Genomic DNA, 20902 nt, shown 5'->3' with positions numbered 1-20902 from the left:
AAAGCCTTGCTGCTGTGGAGAGATGAAGCACAGTGCAGCGGAGCCTGTTCTCTCAGCAGCACCCCTGCTCATCTGTCAGTCGTTCTTGCTCTGTGGTCAACTTCTGCTCAGCTGTTACGTGGTATGTGCTGGCATAGTTAGTCGGCCAAGCTAAACAGTTCGGTTCTTTGCTTACAGATGGATACCTGATGTGCCCTGCTGCCTATCCTGGTGCTTCCAGGAAAAAAAAAGGAATTGAGGTCGAGCCTAGAAAAATGGGGTCTAGTATGGGCAGCCTGTAACCTGTGTGGGACCCTAGCCAACGGGGCTGTGTGCTGGCCCGGCAGCCTGCCTTTGCAAATGTTGCTGCAGGAGAGCAGCCTGTCGTGAGCTGCCTCTGTGCTCTCCTGCCAAGGCAGCAGGACGGGAGGTGGCTGGCACACCTTGGCACCAGATCACACTTCTTTGGAGCGACACCTCTTAGGGGGAAAAGAGGATGAGGAAGCAGAGTATAGCGTGGCTATACAAAGCTACAGCACAAAAGTAACTGCAGGAGATGCAAGCTAATGGCAAGTCCTCCTGCTTATTATTGTCATTTGGAGAAACTGCCTTGCAAAATCTTCCATTCTTCCCTTCCAAAAATTGTCCTTGAGCTATGTATTTCAACAAAGCAGAGTGCAATATGTATTGTCTGTACTCATAAGATTGCAAGACTTTGAATTCTACCAGGTATATGTTTAGTTTAACTGGGAAAAGTCTGAGCAGCTGGACTGTTCAGGTGAGTAGTATGTTAGCTAATTTGTTCTGTTCATTTTTGGGGTGTATCAAGGAATAAGTTTGAAAGCGTGGGTTTAATTTTTTGCTGGTCTGTTACAAGCAGTGGCATGGATTGCTCCAGCACAAGTCTTGACAGGAGGTCAGAAATTAAAAGTAAGTCGGGATCAGGCTGCTTTTGCTTTCCTTTAAAGCACAAACATGACTGGAGTAGACAACCAAAGCAGAATGTGGTGGCCAACATTAATTCATCTGTGGGGGTGGATACTTGCTCCAGTTTAACCTTGTAGCTGGGGTCCGTTGACAGCTAATGGATGTTGCAGGAGCCTGTGTATGGAATAATTTATGAATTTGGAAGAACGTGATTCCAGCAAGCACATGGGTGAATGCCAGTGGTTCACAAACCTCTGCCTATGGTCTTGTGAGCAGCAGCCTGCTGCAGGAAAAATAACATTGGATTAGCTCAGGACAATGTTGGGAAGTGTCACGCTTAGTTCCTAAAGACTGGCCCTTCTGCAGAGCGGCACTGGACTCTAGGCAGGATATTCTGAAGTAAGCAGAAATATATCAGATATGAGTATTCTTCATGCATCAAACAAAAAGTGGGAAGCAACAGGGAGTTGTTCTTAGCTACCAGCTTTTCCCAGGCAGCCTTTGCAGTATCTCTGTCATTTGGGAAGGCAATTCCCTTGTTTCAGGTACTTGAGCTGTCTGAGCAAATGCCAGGTTGCTTGATCTTACAGCTCCGAGGCAGCTTGGTGCCATGACAGGCCTGTTACCTGGCTCGGCAGTTTGGTGTTGGGTGCCTTTTCTGCAGCTGAAGAAATGGAAGTCTTACCTTGGCACCAAACTCAAGAGCCAGATGTGAACCCATCAGCGCTCCCTTGCCTGTTTCCAGCTATTCAGCCTCCTGCTTTTAATTAAACTGTCGCGCCACTGCAGGCGAAGCAAGACCAAGGTACCAGAAGCCAAAGGTCCAGCTCACAAAGGCATTTGGGAGCCTTGGTATGTGAATGGGAACCCTTTGACAGCATGTAGGGCAGGGTCAGTGGCTGCCTCCCACTGACTGTGGTTTGTTTGCTCTCTGCTCATCTGGCTGCTCTGTGGCGGGGCTGAAAACACTGTTGGAGGCTGGCGTTTTCTCTTCATGTTGGTTTTAACAACAAAGTGTATCCTCACACCTGAGGAGCACTTTCAATAATGGTTAACCCATTGCAAGTGCCCTCAGAGCATCTCACTGTCTTTCTTTGCAGAAGTTCATGTGCACTGTTTGGTTGTTAGAATCTCTGCTTTGAGAATAATTTCAGAAGGCTACAAGGAGACTTGCTGCAGTTAATTTGTGTTGCCTGGTGTATCTTTGCACCTTATGCCTTCAGATGTGGTCACACGATAGAGCAGTGCTTGCATCTGAGCAGCTGGAGTGGTTGCTTTCTGCAGGGGTATTGGCAGTGGGGTTAGAGCCCAGAAACATTTTGTGTTTCATCACCTGAGCTACTGGATGGAGAAGGCATGGCCTTTAGACAGGAGGGTGGAACTCCTGTGTCAGGTTTGTTTGTGGAGGTTGGGCGGTTGGGTCAGATAGGGAAACAAGCCAAGCAGAAACTCCTCAAAGACCCACAGGGGCTGGCAGGTTGTTAATCCCTGAGAGGGGGCAATTTTGTAGCCCAGCGTGTAGTTGTCACCTGTAGGGAAGTGGCGAGGGCAGAGTGCTGCCCGCCTTACCCTGGGGCTGCTGGAGCTCTGCGGAGGCTGTGCCGGTGGTGTGAGCTTGCTGCTGAAGCAGTGGGAACCTCTGCATTGCCTGTATGGGAGGTCAGTGACCAGCTCAAATACAAGTTCACTGTTCTCTCGTTAAAGACCCCACGTTCCCATAAAGCATGTAATCCTTGAAATAAATGTTGGCTGTAACGTACAGGATCTTCTCTTTCTTTTGAAAGAGACTGATAACCAAACCACGTTTTTACTGCAGGCCTTTTCCTGGCAGAGCCATGGTGCTGGGAAGCACGATGAAGTGTTTATGGCTAGCAGAGCACTGCCAGTAAATGTCACATTTCATAGGAAGAAAAATGATGTTTGCAGCTACCCCCATAGTTTTGGCTAAGTAAGCTGGCTCCACGGTCGGTGTGCTCAGCGAGGAGCACTGCTTCTCCCAGCTGTGGGTACCGGGGGCTGTACGGACCTGGCTGTGCTGGCAGCTGCTGCTTTCAGAAGCCTTGGATAACTTGTTTGCTTATCCCTTTGCCTGCCCTGACAGCATCTCCCCTGTCATTTCCAGGCCAAGTCTTGCTCCTACTATGTGTGTCAATGACTGCCTCTCTTGTTACAAATGTCGAGCTTTCTAGCAGACAGGTTGAAATGTAATTCTCAAATGTTCTGTAGCTTTGACATATACCGTAAGATCACTGAACGCACAGCTCTGCCAAGGACCGTGGTGGGACAGAGAGCTTTTTTAAAAATAGCTGTAGGAAGGCTGTTAGTGGAACCCTTGTGGGGGGACGGGGACACATGACAGTGGAGAACAATGACAACACGTACAGGATGGTGGGATCAAACACAAAATGCCCTTACTGATAGTAGATGTGGGGAAAAAAAATCCCATGACTGGAAAGTAAGTTTTCTTTGCTCTAGAGACGCAACTCTTCATACTTGATCAGGTCAAAAGGCATAAAGCTGTATGTTGTTATATTGTAACAGATTCTAAGGGGACTTATGTCTGATGTCCAGAGCTCAGAGAGGTACAAAATGAGAACTGTGTCTGCTAATTTACGTTGCTGCTGAGTGCTGGCCAGAGGCCGTCAGACCCCCTTCCTCTTAAGCACCTGGAAAATGACAAATGACCAGTATAGCTGATAGGATTACAGGCCTTGATGATGGACCTGCTGCCAAGTTATGGATGTGCATTGTTTTATCAGAGGGATCTTATAATAGTCATGGGAAACCATGCAGAGCATAGCTGTATCTATTAGACAGTTATTCATAATTAAGTGAATTAATTTGATTAAGTGTATATGATGGTGTTAATGCATGACTGCTTCGTGCCCTGAGTTTATAAATCAGTTTGCTCTTCTATGCTGTTAAATATGTGACTGCAGTGTCTTTGATCAGCTTACTGCACAGGTGATACTGGGCACATTCTTGGAGTGCACAGCAGGGGCTGGTTCTCCTTGCTGACATGAGAGGAAATTCGAGAATTAAGCCCACAAAAGACAGAGCTGTTTCCTTTCCTGCCAGCGTGCCCTGGGACTGCTTTCTGAGAGCAGGCTTGCTGACCACGGCACTCTTAGTACTGGAAAACCTTTGCATGTGTTGTCAGGTTAGTGTGCAATATGCTTCCTGAGGTTTTAGGGGATTTTGTTTGTTTGTTTTTGTTTTCCTGGTGCAGTAAACTTTGTATGTCTGGAGCTTTGGGCCCTCCAAAGTTGATAGTAGGTTTTGGATCAAGGTCTCTGAATTACTTCTAAGAAAGAATAGGATTTTACTGTTACCAGATGTGTTTAATTAGTGTCTAGAATTTAGCCACTAATGTAAGTTTGTTTATAGACATACTGTTAGTATTTTCATTTAGAAAATTGTTGTCTACATGCAGTTGTTCAAAACAGTACTTAATGTTAATAAATCTAGCAACAGATTTAAAAAAATATTTTTCTCTTATTTCCTTATCCTGTGCGTTTATACGCTGTTTCTGTTGGGCTTTTTAGTTTGTGGGTATGTATGTCGCTTTTTCTAGAGCAAAAATTGAAGTTGTTCACCAAGAAGAGCTAAGCTTACAAAAACATACCAGTTGGCTGACAGTTCAGGGGCTGGTAGCATCTGAACCTACTTGCATGAGGGGAAGTGTGGGACCTTGAGTATTTATTTGTTTTTCATTTTGTGTTGGACAGTCTTGAAGAAATTTCCCCCTTCCCAGCCCCAGGACTTTAATGTGGTGATTTTTCTTTTTGTGACTGCTGATGCATAACTGGCGTTTGTGGGAAGTTGAACGTGGAATTAGTCTCATCTCTTAAAGAATGAGCTTCCTCCCCTAGGAAGCGGGACTTCTAGTCCTACCTAGGACATCTAGATACATGCTTCTTAGAAACTTGCTGAGGGTATTCACTAGCACTACTGAGCCTGAGATGTGCAGGCTGTAAAATACGAACCTGCCCGGAGCAAGCGCAGCCTCTGATGGTAGCTGGTGTCTATCAGACCTGTAGCAATGCTGTAGTGCTGCACTTCACACCTGGAGGACCTGAGCCTCCTGGGTGTTCAGCTGCGGCAAGGAGTGATATTTGGCCTTGAGCAAGCAGCTGCTTGGGCTGTGAGAGGCTTTTCTCCCTCCTTGCGTATGCCAGCCCCCCTCTAAATCCTTTAGCTGACAGTAATCAGCATCCCTGCTTTTGACTTTGTGAGCAGGATCCTAAACAGTGGTAGTCTGACCTCAGCGAGTGGGGTGAGAAAAAGAGAAATGGAGTGTGACTTGGGTGTATCACTTGAGCCTCCATAGCCCTTGCTGTTCACAGGAGGACTTGCAGCCTCTCTGTTGGGAGTTGAATTTGAGGAGGGAAGAAGCTCTAACACCTGAAGGTATATCCCTACATGCAAATGTTGAGTTTGGTCTCCAGTGTTAGGGCATCCAACTAGATACAAGTGCAGAAGCACTGTTACTGGGAGAGAAACTGATTACTGAAATGGCCCCTGTGCCAGCCGTGTCCCCCCATGCACACCCAGCCTGGTAGCACCAAGCTGGCTCAGTTGCTGGAGGATGGGGAAGGAGGAAAAAGGTAACTGTACAGGCTTGTCCTTTATTATGAGAGATTCATGAAGGGGGGGATCACGGGCAAGTTTTTCCACATGTAATGACCTAGGCCAGTTTTGCATCTGGCTTTATTTGCATTATTAGGATTAAACTAATCTGCTTGAAATCCTTGATGATGGGAAATTGCTGTTTGCCAGTGCTGTATTGCTGAGGAAAGTCTTTCTCCAAGCTGTGTGTCTGGTTTGGACGCCAGGTTGTTAAGTTTGTACCGTACTGTACTCATGCCCAGTCGTTCTTTTCCTAGTGGGTTATCACTGGTGACTTAGCCTTTTTTTATTAAGCCTGACATTAGCCTTTATTACAGGCTTTAAAGATTTCTGTAGTACAGTGCTTGGTATAAAATGGGTGGTTGTTGGGGAGGTTGCATAGGTTTCAGTAAGAAGTTGCTCTGTTGGCTTGCATTTGTGTATGCACAATTGTATTTATGGTGTTGAGCTTAACCTCACGGGGAAGGCAGATTCTTGTTCTCTTGGTTTCAGGGGCACTGGGGAAGTGCTGATCTCAAAGCTGCCCTTGAACCATGCGTGACTACGTGATTGCTTGGCTCTTGCCGGTGCTTGGGAACCTGGCCAAGTGAACACTCCTCCACATGCACCCTCTTGAGTTGTCTTCCCCACAGACCGAGGCAGTGTGCAGGAGAGAGCAGTGGGTTTCTGGTTAAAGTACCGTCACTGAAGAGCACTGCTCATCTGTCTGTCTTTCAGACACGTGCTGTTACGTGGCTTTTTTCTTTTAAGTGACAGCTGACAGGCACTTCTCGGATGTCCAGAACTGTGCATGTGTTCGCTTGGAGACCACTGAAGTGGAGGACATGCAGTAGGTTCTGTTCTGAGCCTGGCAGCTTAGAAATTGTTGGTGTCTTGGTGGAAAACCTGGTAGCGAGTACGAGCCCTGGCAAAGGAGGAGAGAAGACAGAGGCAGTGAGAAGGAGCTTTAGCTGAGGCCACAGTAGTATTAGTTCATGATACCAGACCTCTTAGTCATGGCCAGGCCTGCTTATAGCACTCAAGTCAGTTGGGTGTGTAGCCACAGCAGTTTTAATATGACAGATTCGTCTGCGCTCATGCGTTTTGCTGAGGAGTTAAGGCCTGGATTTCCCCCACCTCAGGCAGACTTTATTTCAGTTGCCTCAGTAGCTGTTCTGCCTGACTACGGGTAAAGGTGCAAGAAAATAAAGGCAAACTGTGTGGCTGTTTCTTATTCTGAATGCCATGGATTTATCTGCTTTTCCAGGTCCTTTCTCCTTTGCAGCATTTTCCTTCTAGACATCTCTCACACAGGCAATGTTGCAGCTTTTACTCAAGGTGATAAAACTGTAGCCTTCAGAAATCACAGTCTGTGGCTAGGCTAAAACATGTCCTTTCCTGCTAAGGAGCACCTCACTGAAGTAAGCTGCATTAAGGAAATCATCACAACTTGTCTAAAAAGAGTAAGGAAGGCTGGGGTGACTGCTGGAATTGAAGTTCCTGGTGTGATCTGGTGGGAAAACTTGCCCAGCCTTTTGGAGGCTGAGAGCTGCAAGCTAAAATACAGCTAGGAGCTGTGCAAGTGCTGCGTGCATTGGGGAAGGGGGCACCTGGCGGAGCTCAGAGGCTCTGCCAGGAACATGCCGTGTGCTGGGGCTGGGCGCAGGGCAGGAATTGGGGGTCTGGTGCTGACCCTCCCTTCCTGTTATGTTTCTTGGCAAGCTGGGGGTTGCACGTAAGCCCTCTACCCTCAGTGCTGGCACAGACCTGCTGCCTCTTGCCAGGATCCAGCCCTGGGGTGGAAGCTGGGTTCAAACAGCTCAGGAGCCTGGTGCATCCAATGAGCTGTGATGTGGCCTCATTGCCTTGATAATATATTCCCAATTGTACCAATGAAACTATTTATTTTATTCCCCAGGAGCTCCTGCCTCGGTAAAAAAAAATAGGTCCTTGCAAAAGGAACTTGTTGGGCAAGCCTAACATTAGGTGTCATTGCCTGTAGTTGGGGGAAGGATCTCTCCCTGCTGCGCCCAGCTCCCAGGATAGTCTCCTGCGGGAAAACTCTGACTCTTGTTTTAGGGTGATGATGTCTGCCTGAGCCACCTTTGGAGGTGAGAGCACTTGGAGGGTCCCGAGAAGGGAGGCAACAGTGTTGCTGTCTGCCTGCTTTGTGAGTGGTGTAAGGTGTTTCTATGAAAAAGTCTCCACTTTTCCAGTGTCTTCAGAGGTGTTTGGCCTCGCTAGCAACCTGCTCCTTTTTATTCCTGCCTGTGGGTGACCTGCAGCCAGTGAAGCATGAGGTGAGAATGGTCAGGGCTGCAGGAGTCTCCTGCTGATGCTGGTTGGCAACACCATCAAGATCCCCTTGAATTACTGTGCTGTGGCACGGCACAGGGCAGGGAGGCAGCGCGAGGTTTCTCTGCCTTGGCTGTAGTGTCTGCAAAACCTCATTCTGGCTGACTTGTTCCAGATGGTAGGTAGCCGGCTTAATTTGGGCTGTCTTCACTTGCTTGCTGACACGGGCTCCTCCTGAGTTAATTAGCAGATGAAGTTGATGGTACCCATGCTTGGCTGTCTGCAGTCATGGAAGTCTGATGTATGGGTGCTTGGGGGGACAGGGAGGAAAAAATTATATTTTTTTTTCTACTTTGGTGCTGGCTGGGGCTGCCCAGGCTGGCTGCAGCAGGAGATGCAATTTCGAGTCTCTCACTTCCCTCTTGGAGACATCTGCTTGGTGGAATGTCTCTGTGACTTCATGGATAGTTCCTCTGGCCCAGGCAAAAAAAAAAATCATGCGAGTTGGATTTCCTTGCTGGTCTGTTTGCAGCGGTGGCTGAGGACGTGTTTTGGAGAGGACGGAAGTGTTCCGTCCTCAGAAGGGAGTTTGGCTGTGCTGCGGTGAGGGCTCGCAGTTCTGTAGCATCTTCCACGTGGTGTTACTTGTAGTTAGTTGTGAACAGCTGGAGTGCAAGGAGAGCCTTTTCCCTTTTCAGCGTGTGGGGAGGAATAGCTCAACATGAACTCCAGTGCAGAAAATAGGTGTGGGGCAGAGGGGGACTTTCCACATTTGTAGGGATTGGGATAAAAGGCTTATCTCTGCCACAATCAAAAACTGGAGCTGTAAAGCTCATCCTTGGGTTCCTTGTGACTAGAGAGTTAATCCTTTCTTCTTGTGCTGTAAATGTTTATTTAGCTGTCTCTCTTCTGCATTTATGGAGTTCAAACATTTTGGAGTGTATGTTGGGCAGTTGCTGGTGTCCTGTCCAGGGATTCTTTATGACTTGGAGCATCACCAGGATTGTAGTGTTCATCAAATGCCTTGGCCATCCTGCCCCTTTGCAAGTGATGGATGTGGAGAGGACTGTGGGAACATTCCTGTCTGTGGGCTGCATGCGAGAAAAATGTTTTGTCTTGCATTGCCTATCGAGTCCAGAAGCGTTAAGTCTTTGGAGCAGTCTATCAGTGCAGCAAAACACCAGGCGGGTAAAAAGCCTCGTGTGGAATGGCCTTCTAGTCCCATCTTCTCCTAATGATACCAGTGTCATGACTGTGCTGCAGACCTAGATCAGATGTGCTTTCCTCTGGAACAACTCTGACGATATTTTTGGAAAGACGAAACACAGTGTTTCAAGGCAACGTCAAAAATTTGGAATTAATGAGGTGGAGGGAAGGAAGTACTTCAGCTAAAATGGGGACTTGCTCCTTGAAGCTATGTACTATTTATGAAAATTTTTATGTAGCCTTTCCCTGTTAAAGGCAGGAAAACGAAGACTGGCTGAAGGCAAGCGAGGAGTTGCTGTTGAGTCAGCTGAGAGCTTGAAGTCTACAGACTAACGTTTTGAAACTGTCACCTAAATAATTCAATAAACCTTGACCTTTTCCTCTGCACACAGATTCAGTTCAACTTAATTCCACTTCCGCTCCTGCTGAAGAGAGAAAACTGCACGCTAAGACAAACAATGTTATTTGTAATCCTCTGTATTCTTTGCTATCCTTTTATTATTAATGGTGAATGACTTCACTGGCACCGTAGAAGAGCTTCATGTACCGTAAGAGGCTATGCACATCCAGTTTTCCTTTTCTAAGCAGATGCAAGGGCTATGGCCTAACACTCAGAAAATTAGACCATGCTGTAAATGCATTAAAATCTGTTTTTTCTCCTTTGTTATCTGCATTACTTTGTCAGAACCACACTCAAGGGAACATTTGCTAGTGAGAGTAAAAGCACTGGAATTGTCTAAATCCAAAATGTTTTCTCTAGCCTTTTATTTGATATCCTTAGTGTCATATATGCATGTGCATGTTGCATATGAATTTCAGAAGAGCTGGTCTGAGACAGCTCTTTCAATCCAGTTGATACTGGATTGACACTTCCTTGGTGGTACTGGACCAGTAAAGTTTCCCTAAGGAATTCCATTGTGTGTCTAGCACTTGCCGGGACCCTAAAAGTCCTGGTAGGGCTTTCCCAAAGAGTACATTTATCTGCTTCATTTAGGTCCTCCAGTAACTCCAAGCCCCAGACGAGTTGCCAGTGCACTGACCATGTCAAATCACATGGCTGAATGATGATTTTTTTTTTTTTTAAGTCAAAACCTGTTTGTATTTGCTGCTGTGGTACCAGAGCATTGTAGAAACCATGTCTGTATATCAGCATTGTCTTAAGATTTTGATATGAAGACAATTACTGTGATAAATCTGTACTCTTTAGTCTAGACTCAGAAGAACTGGTAAATAAATTATCTGAAGCTATATGCCTTTATATATGCAGCTGTGTGTGTTACTTGGAGATTGGGTTTGTGCAGACAACCATAGCATGTCTGTGTGCAGGGTAGCACTGTGCCATGTTATCCCCCACCAGCCTCTGAGCAAGCTGCAGGACACTGTATCGGTGCAGATCCTAATCTGCAGATTGTTGCAGGACTAATTAATTATCCAGAGCATGATTTGGGGCACCTTTCAGTCCTGGAGCTTGCTGAATAGGAGCTGACAAATTCTGCCCTTGATTTGCGGCTACAGTTTTTCAGGAAAGAAAACACAGGGTTAAGGAACTACAAGCCAGTCCTACTTGGCTGTGCCTGCACCATCTAGCAGGGAAAGCTGTGGCTTTTTATGTTTGGAGTGGCCCTTAATTTGATTCAGGTATTGGAACAGTGCTGCCTTGTTACAGTTTTATAAGCAAGCCCTGTGGGCTGCTTTGCTTTCCAAAGATCTCTGTATTTTGCTCTGGTTGTGTTCACACCCTTAACTGGACTGGAGTTTGGTGGAAACCTGGGGAAGGTTTGAAGAAAACTTGGCAATGGGATCAGATGCTCTGTTCCCAGGTTTGTGTTAATTCTACCTTCTTGTGCCCAGGAGCCTCGCTGAGTTCATGTATCACACTTTCTTCGGTGTCGAGTCCCGTACTGCGCTGTGCCTCCAACTAAAGACTTGTAGCAAAGTATAAATCCACTTAATGGCCTGCGATGCAGCTGTTTGAGGGCTGTTTTAAGTGCATGACAGTGGAATACAGAAGGAAATGGCTGTTGCTGGTTTTTTCCTCCCTGCTGTCTTGCTGGACTATATCTGTATGTGTGATGGTGTGGGAGTGTGTAGCCAGAAAGGCTGGAAAAGGGGTGAAAGAACTGGGACAGTGGTGGTGGGAGCAGAAAAAGCATTTCTAACGTCCATGTAGAGACGTGTCTTCCTGCCATCTCCCAGTTAGCTTCTGCCCGGCTGATCAGAGTTGCTTTTAACTCTTCAGATTACACGTTCTCAAGTCTAACAAATATTCAGCCTTCTATACTTGCTGGTGTAAACTGGCGTAGTGGTACAGGCTGATTCATGTGCTGTATTGCCGTGCAGCAGCCGGTGGTCTGTTGGGCCATGGTCCCCATCAAAAACATCTCATTTGGTGCTGGTGTAAAGGATTCTTCAACTTCCTCCATGGTGCCTGGCTGAGAGGGGATGGCTAGGGATGTTAAAAGGGATATATTTGCCTTTCACTGCATGTGGCACCTCAGAAGACAAAAGGTGGGGAGATTGCAATAAATCACACACCATTTTTTGGAATGGGAGGAGTGGAGCATTTCAACCTGGGGAGCCTGGTACTGAATAACTCCTGTTTTATTTCATAAACCTCATACCAGCAGTCAAAGAGGCAGTTAGTTGCATGTTGTCCTCCTGTCAGGAGAGAGATGGGCCAGAGAAGCACAGAGCATCTGGTTCTCATTGGGCTCTGCCTTTGGATGGACTTCTTTCTTGTTTTGTCACATTAAATCTCTGCCCCCACCCCCTTCCTCCTTCCTCTCTCCTTTTTTTTCTTTTCTTTTTTTTCCTTCCCTTCAGTGAGTTTACAAGCCTTGCTGGAATGCACATGTGGTCCTTATCATCCGCAAAGTCCAGGGTTTTTTTTTTTCTTTGCTGGTTAGCAGTTTGTGACATCAGGGGCTGTTAGAAGCATTAGTCACTTTTACTGCAAATAGAAAGGTCCGTGGTTTTTGGAAACCTATGGAGGAAAATGTCTTTTATGTCAGTTCTTGGCATAAATGGAACTGTTAGTGCTCTGAGCTTGTGCTGACCTTTAGCCAAACATTTTGCCTGGAAGACAAATGTTCATTCCCACTCTCTACAGCCACTTCTGAATTGTCAGATTTTGCTGACTTCCTTCTTCCCAGAAGAATGCGACTGTATCCTTTTTCTCCATCCTCCTGCTGAGTTGCTGCAGCTTGCCAATGTAAGCAGTTCCCCTCGCCTCCCTGCCAGCGTGCCTTGGAGGCGCCGGAACAGCAGCGCTCGATGGGCTGATGGGCCGCAGGGAGCGTGTCCTTGCTGCGTGGCAGGGACTGCAAACTGCTGGAAACCAGGATATTTGGTGCTGGATGTCAGGGAGATGGGCCTTGGGCTTCCCACCTCACACTGCATCTGTGCTGGGGGATCTGGGACTGGGGCAGCGGATTTTCCACCGGCAGGCACAGCCTGGGTGGGCTGCACCTGGGCAGGGGCCGGCTTGTGATACCTGCTTGCTGTCCTCCTGCAGTGTCATCCTGGATTGGTTTAGAGAGCCAGCCTTCGGGAGAGGATTGCTTCTGCGTGTAGCTGCTAATGTCACATGTCCAGCATCACCCAGTCTCTGAGGGTGTCTCCTCAGGGGAACCCCTTGCTTTGTCTTGCTGGCAGCCTCCTTTGACTGGTGATTCCCTGGGTAAAATCTCATGTATTTGTAGAGCAATATTCTGTGCAAGGAGGGGCAGCACAAGACCCATGCCTACACTTCTCAGTCTGCTGCTGCCGGCTGCTTTGGCCAAGTTGCTTCCAGCCTTCCTCCCATAAAATAACCTTTTCTGCTATCCCAGTTCTCTGGGATTAAAGGGAAAAACCAGCACGTTCAAGGAGAGCCTTTTTGTGTTCCCTGTGACCTCTGTGGTGACTGAGCCAAGGGAGCCAACTGCGACATAACACTTTGTGGATGGCATTTCTTGTTACTGGGGGTAGGGAGACCTGGCTCCTTGTTGTTTTCGATGTTGCTAGAGGGCTGCTGCAAGGGACTTAACTGAATGAAGCACACACACTATTGAGAAGCTGTGTGACTCTAAGCAGCTACAGCTGGTGCCAGCTTTTATTCTGGAAGAGCAAGATAGTATAAGGATGTCCAGCCCTTGGGGGCAATACCTGCAGCAGTGAGTCACTTGGTGGGTTGATGGCAAGGCAGGAGACGTTAGCCGTCAGGCTTGCCCACCTCTGATGCATCTTCATGGCTTGTTGACACAATCTACAGAATGAGAATTTGTCTTCCAAAGGGGTGTGCTTTCCCTGTTGAGAGAGAAGGGAAGAAAAGAAAGGGGGAAAGAAAAAAGACTTCCCAGACACCAGTAGCTTGTGGAGGCATCTGCCCAGGCCTGTGGCTGGTCAGCAGCAGAAGCGGAGACAGGAACTCCCCCTCCTCTGCTAGTGACACTGATGGTTATCCTGGCCTCAAACAACAACAAAGTCCTTCCTTCCGTGATTAATTGAGTGATTGCTATGGGCTGTTTTCTTGTGGCATGACTGCACTAGCCATGGCAAGGAGGGGAAAGGAGTTGTTCTTTCTTGTCATGTTTCCCCCCCCCGCTTGAGTTCCTTTGTCCAAGAATTAAGGGTTTAGCCATCACTGAAGTCTGTATAAGGAAAGGGATGGGGGTTGTGGGTGCTGTTTCAGGGAACTTAACAGTGAGCTTGGCTCTGGCATAGGCATTGGGAATACTTTGTGCCCTGCCGACAGGGAACCCCAGCTGTCAGGTTTAACACAGGGAGAGGGGACAATAGACCCATCTCTTGCTGACTCCTCTTTGCTTCTGTGCTCTCTGCTCTTTCTGGAGCCACCTTTTTGTCTAGGCAGATTAAAGTATCTCTGAGGTCCCTGGCTTTGGATGCAGCATCTAAGGTTACTTCAGAAACACGGGAACGCGCGCATAGTAATGGGGCAAAAATGTAGCTGGCCTGAGCTGCTGACAATAAAAGCTTTTAGGATTTCTTAAAGGTGCCTGCTAAATTCTGTGGCCTCAAATAACTAAACACTTGCTTCATATTTGTGGTTGAGCTCAATATTTTGCATACCAGCGTTTTTCCCTCTTGAATTTGAGGCTCATTTTTGTTTTCTTTAACTCTTCAGAGGCCATGTGAAACTGACCCCCGGCTGCCAGGAGCAGTGGGCCAGGAGGGGCTGAAGGGGAATATTTTGCTGGCAGCCTTAAAGCAGAAGGGTCTCAGCCAGGAGCTTGCTTGGGTTCAGGGAACAGCTGTCATCATGGTTAATTCCTAAGTGGGGAGAGCAGACCGGGGCAACAAATGCAGGTGTCCTTGTGAACCCTCCTCTTTCTTAGGCCTTTTGGGAGTGACACTCTTCTACCCAGGCAAAGAGTAACTTTGCCTTATCTCAGGTCAGCTACCAGACACCTTCTGAAGTGTAAGGATATGGCTCTGCTTTGTGCTGCCTCTGGAGAAGTGATGTGTTTCTGAAGATGGTACCCACCTTGATATCCACTTCCCCATCTGCGCGGAGGCATACTGTTGCTGACTCCAATCAGGAAAATAAGTTTTCCCTTATTCCTGCTGGCTCTGCCAAGCCACTGTGGCTTAGGAAGAATGAGCTGATTCTCTCCTTGCACATGCCCCATCAGCCAAATGGTTTTATAAAGCTTCACTGAATTACATCCAGGCAAACCCGCTGTTTGCCACAGAGCATCCGTTACAGCATTGCTTGACCTATAAAACCTTTGCCACCAGGAGCTATGTATGAAGAAAACCAGATCTGAATTGGACCTGACAGGGCTCCGAGATTGCAAACCTGTTCTTGTTGTTTTGCAAGACGTTTTTTCCCCCCTTAAAATTAAGAGCACTAGGATGTAGGGTCCTGGCAATTAATCTCTTCACAGCAACGGCAGTAGTAGACGCTGTGCCTCTGGAGACCTGTCTGTGCTTTACTTACCCCTTTCCTTACCCATCTAGAGTTAAAACCAGCAGCTGTGATAACAGCATCTGAAAGATTGTTGTTGACCCGAGAAATACCAACTGTGGGATGCCTTGTAGGTCGCTCTGCAAAGAAAAGTGATCAGCATCTTTCTCAGTAAACAAGCATTTATTTCTTCATGCTGCTCTGTAGTTTTTGTAGGGGTTAGCGTACAGCTCTGGAGGTTCAGAATTGCTTTCTGCTCATGCAGATGGGACGCGAAGAGGGAGGGAAGATTTGCCCTATAATAAGGGATTCAGTAAAGGAGGCATGACTATCTTAAAGAAGAGTTTGAAAATTAAGACTGCTTTTGGAATGTCTTAAGCTCTCTGACATATGAGAACATCCGGACCCCCAAGTCTGGCAGTGTATCTGGTGCAAATTTGCCATCTGAACTGCAGTCTGTGGAGCTGCAGTTCTATCCATGCTTATCTTGTCCATCACTCCTGAAGCTGCAAGCAAGGTGAGGTGCTTGGCAAACAGTTATTCTTCTAGCACGCTTGTAAGAGGTCAGCAGTTCCAGATACAGCGACTTGTCTGTGTGTTAAGAAGGCGTCCTGTAGGCCTATGTTACTGTGGGAGCCAGCTGAGGAGTTGTGTGAGTCCAGGAGTGTATTTAGGTGTACTGGGGAAAGAGAGGAGTTGTTCTGAGCTCTGCTCATCTGCTGAGGAAAAATGAGGAATACCCTTGGGAAGAAGCTGGTGAAGCAGGGTGATGGTATGCTTTTCCACTTGGGGTGAAGTGCCCGGGCAGCACTTCTGCCTTGCTCTGGGAGAAGAGCCCCGTGGCAGGAGGAATAAATGAATGCTTGTAGCATTGCTGCCCTGGCTTGTTGGGTGCACGTGGAGGCTCTGGGCTTGTCTCTGTTGGGCAGGAGCCTTTGCCCATATCAGTCTGTGACCACACTTCAGCTGGAGATGCCCAGCTGGCAGTGGGATGACTCAGCTGAGATCAAAACTCAGCCCACTGACTCTTCTCAGGAGCTTGTCGCAGTGATTCACAGCCAGAGCAGCGCGGCCATCTGACTTAGCATCCCGTTGTTTTTTAAATACTTCTGTTTTGCCAGACTGAAAGCGTGAATCACTCGCCTGTTTTGCTAATTATACACTGAGCAATCATGCTTGTTGCTCTCCAGAAAAGGCTTCCTTTCCATGTGGATAAAACCTGAGCTCTTGAGCAGCTCTTGAGTTTGCACTGGTTTCACTCCTTACCCCTTCCTCAGGCAGCCCAAGGGCTGAAGGCTGCAGCAGTGTTGAGCTAGTAAATCCAGAACTGCCCAGTCCAATGTATTTGGGCTAATTGGTAAGATTGTCCACTGTGGTTTTGCAGCTTGGCATCGTTGGCAGACCTATGCCTTGGCTGAAGGGGCCACAGAGCCTTGTGGAAGGTGCTGCAGCTTCCAGCCTGCCATCTAAACCTCTGCTGTGGGGAGAGCAGAGAAGGGGGGGCAGGGTTCTTCTCCTTGTGTCAGCATCCCTGTAGTTACAAAGCAGGAGTTAAGCTATCCCCTTGACAAGGGTGAAAGTGAGAGCAGAGGCCTGGCTGCAGTGGTAAGAGGTTACACAGTGTGCACATCTCCCTTTTAAATCCATCCTCCCAGGAGCAGCCTGTGTTTCCCCCCAGAACGTACCAGCTCTCCAAGTCCACCTGCATGCACTGGAGTGGCAGTTCTGTTGCACAATGCTTTTGTTTGTGCGTGGAGGGAGATACTTAGAAATTCTAGTCCCTTTGGCTCTCCTGCCTTGTCCAAAATGTCTGTGTGTGCTGCACTTGCAGAAATGCACATATTTTCTGTGCCTGCCCTACTCAGCAAGATGTGCTGCAGTCTGGGGAGTGCTGGGGGAGGTGGAGACTTGGGTTTGCATTGCATCTCTGTTTGTGCCTTGGGCCTCTGAGCTTTTTATGAGTGTTTTGGTGTTTTGGGCAGATACCAGGCTACACTTCTGTCTCCCGTTATGCAGCACAGCTTCTGAAAAAGGCTTGGTATTGAAAAGCATAGAGATAGCTTTTGGGTTTTTTCCACTGTTAATGTTTGCCACTTGCAGGGAAAAAAACAGAAAGGGGAGGGTACTAAACCAAGGAAGGTATGCCACAAAAAATAACTGACACAGATGCAAGAGATGAGTCTCTTGCTTCTGTTCCTGCTGAGTAACTGATGATGAGGCAGTACTTGCTTTCCCAAAATATATCAGGGAAAGAGATATTGGTGCTGTGCTGAGAGATGTTCAACACCCACCACTTTCTGTGAAGCCTGTGAGTCACGGGTACCTATTGCTTTCTGGGCTCTGCTTCTAGCTCCCTTCACTCAATCATAAACCCAAGCCTACTGGCATTTTAAAAATACTAACGTTAGAAATATTTAACCCATTATCATTATGCCTAAATCCCAGCATCTCATTCCATTGCTTGGGACTTTTCCAGGGAAATCACTGTCGTGGGTAAATGAGGTGATGGTCTCTTCTGTGTTGGTTTTGTTTTGGTGGGTTTTTTAACCCAGTCTGAGTGAAGGAGGTGGCATCTCTTAATCACCTTAGGCTTTTGTGGTACGGTGCAGGTGAATAGCCGCCCAGTATATGGAGGGACGGAGGTGAATTGGTGTATTGGCATTAAGCCTGCAGACAAGCTTGGTTCAGATGTTAAGAGAAGGCTTATGTATCTAGTGCAGGTGTCAAGCTGCACGTGCCAGCATGGCAAAAAGGAGCCTTTTGCCCCTTTGTGCTCTGTGCTGATGGCACAGACCTAGATGTTTTTACTTTGAGATGTTGCCTTTCTCGGTGAATTTTTGTATGTGCGTTTATTTTTTTTTAAGTCTGAATGGTATTTTCATCAGCACTCAGCCCAGATGTAGCTTATTTCTTCCTGCATTTGATGGCTGGTCTGTATGTTTTGAGGAGGGAAGTGGAGATGCTGAGAAATTGTGCAGAGAGTGGGAAGTCCTCCTCCGCTTTTGATTCTTCTTTTAACAACCAAAGAGTGTCTTTCTCCATGTCTGGTGCAAAGCCCACTGATTTTGTGGAAAAGAAGCTGGTGCTTCCAGCGTCTCTAAACCAGGCTGAGACTGCCCACACTGTAATTTAGCTCAACAGTATGGCCTCAGCGGAGTGACTCTGCTGGAAATGTCTGGAGAAAGGTTAGTATCTTCAGTTAAGGATCTTGAGTTAGTATCTTCAGGACAAGGAACTTAGGAGAAAAACGTGTGAAATAACAGTAGAACTGCTCTAAGTCTGCTGAGTTGGTGGTTTTTTTGGTTTGTGTTTTGTTTTGTCTGTGCTCAGGATGTTGGCATAACAGCGATTTGCCAGGGAAGAGATAACTGGGCTGGCTTCTTATTCCAAGCCTCTCTGTGAATTACTGTACAGCTGTTGTGGAAAAGTCCTAAATATAATCATGGAGTTGTTTCCAACCTGCCTCGTGCAAGGTCTGTGCTGCCCCATTACCCACTTTAAAAACTGCCTTGCGGTGTTTGACGTCACCAGCTCAGGCGCCCAGGCAGCTGGGGGAGCAGAGCGGGTCCCCAGGGTGCCTTGCATCTCTGGGGTGCCTGGCCTGGCTGCTTCTCCTGCTGAAGGCATGGAGGGGCAGCACCGTGGGCTTTGTAGGTCATGCAGGAAACACTGGCAACAGTGCCCTGGTTTCTCACCTCGTGTTGGAGGAGGTTATTTGTAAACCAAGGCATCCGCAGAGCAGCATGCCTGCTTTTTTGCTTTTTTCCCTTCCGGCCAAGGCCTGTAAAAGCTGGAAAGAGATTTAGCTGGCTTTAGAGGCAGTATTGCTATCTAAGCTATGTCCTGCTGTGGCCATGCCGGAGGGTTGCAGCAGAAGTGTTGGTGTTTCCCTCGTACTGCTGGGAAGAGGGAGCAAGTCTGAGAGAGCTGCTCCTTCCCTTTGGCAGACTGAGCTGAGGAGAGCATGAGCTTCCTCTCTGCTTGTCTACACAGGTTTCTATCAGGACTAGGTTTTGGAGTTGCAGCCAGGACCACATCACAACCTGTGTCCCTCTTTCACGTGCTCTTTGGGAGAGCTGGCCTCACTGGGTGGTTTGGGGACCTCGAAAGGTTCCAGCCCTTGGAGTTGGCTGGTTTCTGGTGCAGAGCTGTACAGTGGGCACAAAGGAGGCAGATGCAGATGCTTCACCAATTTAAACAGGAATTGGTCTCATTGCAGCTACAACAGTGTTTCACCGTGTGTCTTCCAGGTATCTGCCTAAATAACCTGTGGGTAACTGTAGGAGTATGTGATGCTGAGGCTTCAGAAGCAATGTTTGGGTGTTGCAGATCGGTACAGAATCATGGTTTATTAGCCTCAGGCATGGAGAAACAGTCTGGTTGTGCTTGCATCCCTTGGGATTGGGGACGTTTCAGTTTGAGCCCCACAGTGGAGAGCTGGATAGAAGTAAAAGGACAGTATATTTGGGAGGCAAACCTGAGACACAAAGATCCTGTGTCCCAGAAACTTCTGTGTCATTACACAGTTCTGATGGGACTAGGCACAGACTTCTTCCCTCACAGGGGTGTTGCAACCCTGGTAAATGCCTCTCTTCTTGGTCTTACAGAGTGATGACCTTAGGAACTTGTCCCTCTCCGGCCACGTGGGCTTCGACAGCCTCCCTGATCAGCTGGTCAACAAGTCAACATCTCAGGGCTTCTGCTTCAATATCCTCTGTGTGGGTAAGTCATCCTGTGTCGCTGGGCCGTCAGCTCGTGCCAAGGGGGAGCACACGTAGCCACAAATTAGCACTTTCTCCTTCCTGCGAAGGCCAAGATCTGAGCCAGTGGGGACCAGAGTGGCAGGGAAGTTTCTTCCCAGAGCTGCTCCAGGGTAAAATTTAGTATCCTTCTTTTCCTTTTCTCTCCCCTGTCCCCTGAGCCAAAACATGGGAATCTCTAGCTGTTAAAATCTACCCTTTGATCTTCCTGTGGCTCCGCTTTCCCCAAGGGCTGCCCATAAGGAAACTGAGCCAACTTGGAAAGTAAATTAATTTTTTAAAAAATGTTAACTTAAATCTGCCTTTTTCTGGATAGGGTACAGAGTTTCTCAATAATTTGCATTCCTTCCCTTCCAGGCTTTGCCTGCCTGTCTCATTATATTCTTAGTTTCTCCAGTTGGAAATTATGCCACTTTTAGTCTCCAAATGATGCACTTGAGAACAAAGCCTGTCACCTGTTCTCTGCTGTATTTACTCTGGGTGCTGCAAGTTAGTTTTATAGCCTGAGTTACTGTGTTACATTTCCCAAATTGTTCAGAGGATGAAATATGGGGAGGTAACTTCTTCCCTTGGCTACAGAGAGATACCTCCTGTCTTGGCACTCTGTGGATACTATGCAATTGGAAATCCATTGCTTGACCCTGAGGAGCTGTGTGCCAAAAGAGCTTTGACCTATTGGTGGACCTCTTCAAGGTGCCCTCACAATGCAGTTCTGTAAATTGACAAAAACGGTGAGTTTTACTCCTAGTTTGGCAGAGCAGTCTGCAAACATCATCTTTCCATTCATTGTTCATTTAAGCCTGCAAGAAGGAGGAAGTATTGTCCCTTCTAATTAGTTACACTAATTAGCTGGAAAAAGAATCCACAACCCTCTGAATGTAATTTTTCTATAGCAAACAGGATTTATGTCTGCAGTGCAGGGTGAGCAGTCTGAAAAGAAATCTGGCAAACAAACTAGACTCCTCTCTAGCTTTGTATGTTGAAGAAGGAGATAAGAGAATAGTTCTACTTCTGCACACTCCAGCTACCAACTCTCACGTGACTCTCCTAGCAGCACGAATCCTTTTAAAATTCAGCAGGGAACAGCCCGATTAGCAGGCAGCTCTTTGATCAAAATGGCATAAATGAATTGCCTTTTTCTCTTGCAGTAAATATTCCTCCTTAGCATGACTTGATATGTCTCCATTAACATAGCAATTTGGTCCAACTGATTTTTTTT

General features: G+C 47.3%; 1 protein-coding gene across 5 annotated transcripts in view; it reads left to right on the top strand.

Annotated features, from left to right (window-relative positions):
• The window catches only part of SEPTIN11 (septin 11), a 63099-nt gene that overhangs the window by 10889 nt on the left and 31308 nt on the right, over nucleotides 1-20902 (top strand). For all 5 annotated transcript variants that reach the window (XM_055797003.1, XM_055797004.1, XM_027794930.2 and 2 more), the window contains exon 2: nucleotides 19531-19645. In XM_055797003.1, coding sequence (XP_055652978.1) covers nucleotides 19531-19645 — 115 coding nt within the window. The remainder of the gene's footprint in view (nucleotides 1-19530; nucleotides 19646-20902) is intronic.

This window comes from Falco peregrinus, chromosome 2 (assembly GCF_023634155.1).
Source record: "Falco peregrinus isolate bFalPer1 chromosome 2, bFalPer1.pri, whole genome shotgun sequence".
Classification (NCBI taxonomy): domain Eukaryota; kingdom Metazoa; phylum Chordata; class Aves; order Falconiformes; family Falconidae; genus Falco; species Falco peregrinus.
This window is presented reverse-complemented; position numbering and strand designations above follow the sequence as displayed.